Below are 5,228 nucleotides of genomic sequence, written 5' to 3'. Positions count from 1 at the left end.
ACTGATGTTGCTCTAGTGAAGTTATGTCAATTTACACTATCTGATCTGGCCTCATGAATTTTCTCAGAGGTTTTATTAATTGAAAAGGGTGGGGGGGCTAAAAAGAGGATGAAGGCAAAGGGGTAAATTTAAATAAGATCAGAACAGAAGACCACATGTAAATCATGAGTGAAATCCTGGCTCCAAGAATGTTGTAAAGAATAAAACCATATTATAAATTTATGAAAACTCTGAGTTTATAATTAAAATCAGATAATTATTTGCCTGTAATAACCTGCCCTGTCCCATTCCTTTCTACATTATTTTGCTGTAAATTAGACAAATTCCTCCAATTCAGCAAAACACTTACGCATGTGCTTAAACCCATCCATATTCAGCAAAGCACTTCACTTCAGTGGGACTTAAGCACATCTTAATCGGGCCCTTACTGCTGACACTTCAAGCTTGCATCTTTACAGGGCGGAATAGGTTGTCACTGGATTTTCTTTTTAAAAGTGATCCAAGACCAAGTGAACTAAACCATTGTGGAAACCGTAATTTCAGCATACTATGGGTGAACAAAGCCACAAACAGTATCGCTGCTTCGCCGCACAATGAGTATGCGTCGTGCTATTTAAACTAAATGCATATTATTTAAACCAAACAATATGAAAAATCAAACTAAGACCAGACAGTTTAGCTGGGAAAAAAATAGTCAGGGGACTCTTATGGAAAAGATTATTCCACTTTAGCTCATGTGCATGTGCATAAAGGGAGGGCTTTATGCTGTGTTTGGGACAAAGACATGAGGTCTATATCTGAAAGCACAAATGTCTTAGGGTGCATAATCTGTTCTCTCCACAGCGCACAACTCACCTGTTTCTGTCTGATGTTCCACAGCGGCTGACTTGGATGAGACAAGGCAGGCATGTTTTCCCACAGGGTTTTGGTTACTTTGCACCCCTGCACTTTACAGATCTCTGCTTACTCCCCATCCACACATCCCCAGGGTCAAAAGATTGATATCCTTTTGCGTTAAGAAGTTTCCTGTCTGGTTGTTCGGTTCCGTATACGGTTGCGAGTGGAACTGCTGTTTGGTGTTGGAGGGAGGGTTTTTTAAAAAAATCTCGGTCACGTACCATGCGTTTAAGTACGGTTTATTCCGTCAGGGATGAGATCGCCTTTCTAGAACTTCTGAGCAGATGTATGGATTTGCATATAGAGAATTAATTTTCAGTTTTACTGCCCAAATATTAACTGGATAGCAAGGGTAATTTGGAGGTTTGTTGCGTTTATTGCCTATGAACAGGTGTTTTATTCAGCACATGTGCGCAGCAGCATTCCAGGGATGATCATTTTGCTTCTTGATTCGGTAGGTACCAGGACTTCAGGAATGTTTCAGATCTAAAGAACCATGCATGCATCTAGGATAATGACTACTTTCTACTTCTAAATCTCTCCAGGATTAACTCTCTGTATGTGTGTGTGCGGTTTACCAGGGCAGCGGCTTTTCCGTGGAATCACAGAAGTTGGAACCATCTGGAAGGGTTACTGTGGAAACAGCACAGGATGAGGGGGGATGCGGTGAAGGGATACCATGACAACCTTTTGGGGTTTCCCAGGAAACCAGGGTTGCTATGGAAACTGCATCACTCAGGTCTGAATTAGTAACTTCCGCTGGAAGGATTTTGTCACTTTAATCTTCTTGTGATAGATGCAGACGCTTATCTCAGATGCATTGGAAATTGACAGAAATACCCGCCCCCCCTTTGTTTCTAGGCTCTTGATAGGTTTTGTTTGAGGCTGCAGTCGCTTCAAAAAGCCCATTACTGATTTAATGGGAGCCTAACTATCCCCAATCTGCATTGGCATCATAGGATGTTCAAACACTCAGGATGCTGTTTGGTTAGTCAATTGTTAAACCTTTCCATGTGGGAAGAACATTTCCCCATACACACCATGCAGCCAGGAATTTCGGGTTGGATGAAACAATTCCATACGGTTGTGGGAGAAGGGAATTAGGAATAGAGAATGGGGGCATTTTTCTGATTAAATCGAAACTGATTATACTTGGGTTTCTGAACACATTAGAATTTCATAGACGATCTGGCTGGGGAAGAAAAGAAATCAAAGGTGCCCATAAAGGACATGCACCACACGTTCAATATTAAGCATCATTTAGCAATGTGGTAGCAGAGATGCTTTGCAAAATTAAATGGTTATTCCCTCCCCTTGCCTGCAAACAGGCTCTGCAATATAATGTTATTTTCTTCCCTTCTGACTCACGGTTTTCAGTCCAACAGGTGCATGTGTGTGTGATGGAAAGGGAAATCGGCTACACAGCGACTCTTTGCAAAAGCGAGAAAAGAGGCAAGCTGCCCACAAAAAACCCCCACAAAGCAGCCCTGCAATGTGTTGCAGAATAAACACCTGTTTCAACGGGGAGCGTATTATCTTCCTTTCCGCAGCCACCCCCATCCTCTTATCTTCCAATTATTTTGTAATCCTCTTCTTTGTTCTTTAAAACGAATGATCTAAAAAATATAGATGTAAAACAAGAGCGCACACAGACCAATGATGATGCATGTTCCAGATAATACTGATTACATGGTCACTTTGCATTATTATTATTTCAACATTTCCTCGGAGGCTTGGGTGTTTTTTTTTTTTAAACATCAGTGAAGATCTTTTTGATGTTCACACAATTGGGATTGTTTGTAGCGGTGTAGTTGCCCGTCTTAAAGGCAGCCTGTTTGAATGCAGTGTTGTTGATTCCCCCCTCCTCTATCACCATGTACTCCGACTTGCTCAGGGTGGAATTGCTACGCCCCTTCCTCAACTCCTCCGTAGAGGAGAGGTGCTGGCAGCTCCCTACGTGCAGATATTGGGCTTGCTCCTCGCCTTCGGTCTCCCGGTGGTAGAAATAGTTGAAGTTGGAGACTATCACAGGCACAGGAAGGGCAATGGTCAACACCCCGGCAATGGCACAGAGGGACCCCACAATTTTGCCCCCAATGGTAATTGGGTGCATGTCCCCATAGCCCACTGTGGTCATGGTCACCACCGCCCACCAGAAGGCATCCGGGATGCTGCTGAAGCCTGAGGTGGGGTCATCCGCCTCTGCGAAGTAGACGGCGCTGGAGAAGAGGATGACACCGATGAAGAGGAAAAATATCAAGAGGCCGAGTTCCCTCATGCTGGCCTTGAGGGTCTGCCCCAGGATCTGCAGCCCTTTGGAGTGTCGTGAGAGCTTGAAGATACGAAAGACCCGGACAAGCCGAATGACCCTAAGGATGGCCAGGGACATGGCTTGCTGGCCATTCCCCTGCCTCTCAGCCAGTTCCGTGCCCAAGGTGATAAAGTAGGGGATGATGGCCACAATATCGATGATGTTCATGATGTTCTTGGAGAAGGTGGCTTTGCTGGGGCAGGCAAAGAAGCGGACAAGCAACTCAAAAGAGAACCAGATGATGCACAGTGTCTCCACCACGAAGAAGGGGTCGGTGAAGGATGACACCATCGAGACAGCTGAGGAGGAGGAGTTGGTGAAGACGTCCATCGCCAAGGGGCCGCTGCTCGTGCCGAAGGTCCCCCCTGTCCCCTCATAGTCACGGTCGTCCCTGAACTCAGGCAGGGTCTCCAGGCAGAAGATGACGATAGAGATGAGGATGACGAGGACTGAGACAATGGCAATGCCTCTGGCCGGCCCGGAGCTCTCCGGGTATTCGAAGAGGAGCCACACCTGACGCTGGAATTCCTTATCAGGCAGGGGCCTCTGCTCCTCGCGGAGGAAGCCCTCGTCCTCCCGGAACTTCTCCATGGCCTCCTCGCCCAGCTGATAGAAGCGGATCTCCTCGGAGAAGATGTCGATGGGCACGTTGACCGGGCGCCGGATGCGGCCCCCGGACTGGTAGTAGTAGAGGATGGCGTCGAAGCTGGGCCGGTTGCGGTCGAAGAAGTACTCGTTGCGCAGGGGGTCGAAGTAGCGCATCCGCTTGCGGGGGTCGCCCAGCAGGGTCTGGGGGAACTGGGCCAGGGTCTTGAGCTGGGTCTCGAAGCGCAGGCCCGAGATGTTGATCACCACCCGCTCGCAGCACTCGTGCTCCCCGCCCCCCGCCGGGTGGCGGCCGGGGGGCGGCGGGACGTGGGCCGGGGGGTGGTCGTAGCGTTCCCCCGCCAGCAGCGGGTGGGGGTGCTGGGGCTCCTCCAGGAGGGGGTCCCCCCCACCCACCACCACGGTCATGCCGCCCTCCTCTTCCTCGGCTTCCTCCTGCTCGGGGCCGGGCTGGGGGGCTTCGGGGGGGGGCGGCGGCTCGGTGTAGCCCGGGTTGTGGTGGCTGCTGGAGGAGGAGGCGGCCGGCGAGCGCAGCAGGCTCCGGTGCTCGTCCATAGGGCAGCGCGGGGGGGGGCGCCGCCGCCTGGCCCGGCCGGAGAGCGAGAGAGACCCGCCCGCCGCCGCCGCCAGCCGCCGCCGCTCTAGCGAGGAGCGCCGGGGCTCGGCTCAAAAAATCCGCCCCCAGCCCGGGCGCCGCCCAGCGCCAGTCGCTGCGCGCCGGGGCCGCCCACGGACCGCCCCGCGCCGGGGAGGGAGCCGGGCGCCGGCCCGGGACAGGGCGTGCCCAGCCCGGGGGGAGGTGGCCGTGCAGCCCAGTGGCGGGCAAGCCCCGGGGCTGCCCCGGAGAAGGAGCCCAGGGCGGTGGAGCCCAGGGGAAGGTGCCCAGCGCCGGGCAGAGACGCGTAAAGATCTGTGCGCAGAGAGGGGCAGGTGGCCTGGCCCCAGGCCGGGCACAGCCCGGGGAAGGGGAAGCCTAGGGAGATGCCCGCTCCACAGAGGGGCTGAATCCTGGGGATGGTGAAGCTTAAAGACATGCCCCTGCCAGGGGAGGCACCAAATCCTCCCGCCCAGGCCCGGGGGAGCTCACAAGGGTGCTCAGGGAGACGCCCACCCTGGCAGGAGGAGGAACGCACCCAGCTCTTTCCTGGGGCACGCTTACTGATCATATTCCCTGGAGTTGGTCTGAAAACCCTAATTTTTCCTGCGAGACATGTTGAATGCAAAATTTATCTCCCCCACCCATGGGGAATGTGGAGATAGAACATTTTGGTTTCAAATCGACCCCTGGAAACACAACGCGGTTTGGTTTTGGTTTTGAGGTAACCAGAAGCAAACCAAAGGTTCCAAAGAAAGGAAAGGTGCATATTGGTTTTGTGTCGGCATTTTGATTATGTTGTTGTCTGCTCTTTCTTTT

General features: G+C 51.8%; 1 protein-coding gene across 1 annotated transcript; it reads right to left on the bottom strand.

Annotated features, from left to right (window-relative positions):
* Nucleotides 1–2,647: 2,647 nt before the first annotated feature.
* Nucleotides 2,648–4,369, bottom strand: LOC144278001 (potassium voltage-gated channel subfamily A member 3-like). The gene has a single exon (XM_077839070.1). It carries the CDS (start codon nucleotides 4,367–4,369, stop codon nucleotides 2,648–2,650), a length of 1,722 nt encoding a protein of 573 aa, XP_077695196.1.
* Between the last annotated feature and the right edge of the window lie 859 nt (nucleotides 4,370–5,228).

Source organism: Eretmochelys imbricata, chromosome 21 (genome assembly GCF_965152235.1).
Source record: "Eretmochelys imbricata isolate rEreImb1 chromosome 21, rEreImb1.hap1, whole genome shotgun sequence".
Lineage (NCBI taxonomy): Eukaryota > Metazoa > Chordata > Testudines > Cheloniidae > Eretmochelys > Eretmochelys imbricata.
The sequence above is the reverse complement of the archived record's forward strand: the minus strand, read 5'-3'. Positions and strand labels throughout refer to the sequence as shown.

What these genes read in the sequence shown, in the direction of transcription:
- LOC144278001 (XM_077839070.1), bottom strand. Translation starts at nt 4,369, where the DNA reads ATGGACGAGCACCGGAGCCTGCTGCGCTCGCCGGCCGCCTCCTCCTCC.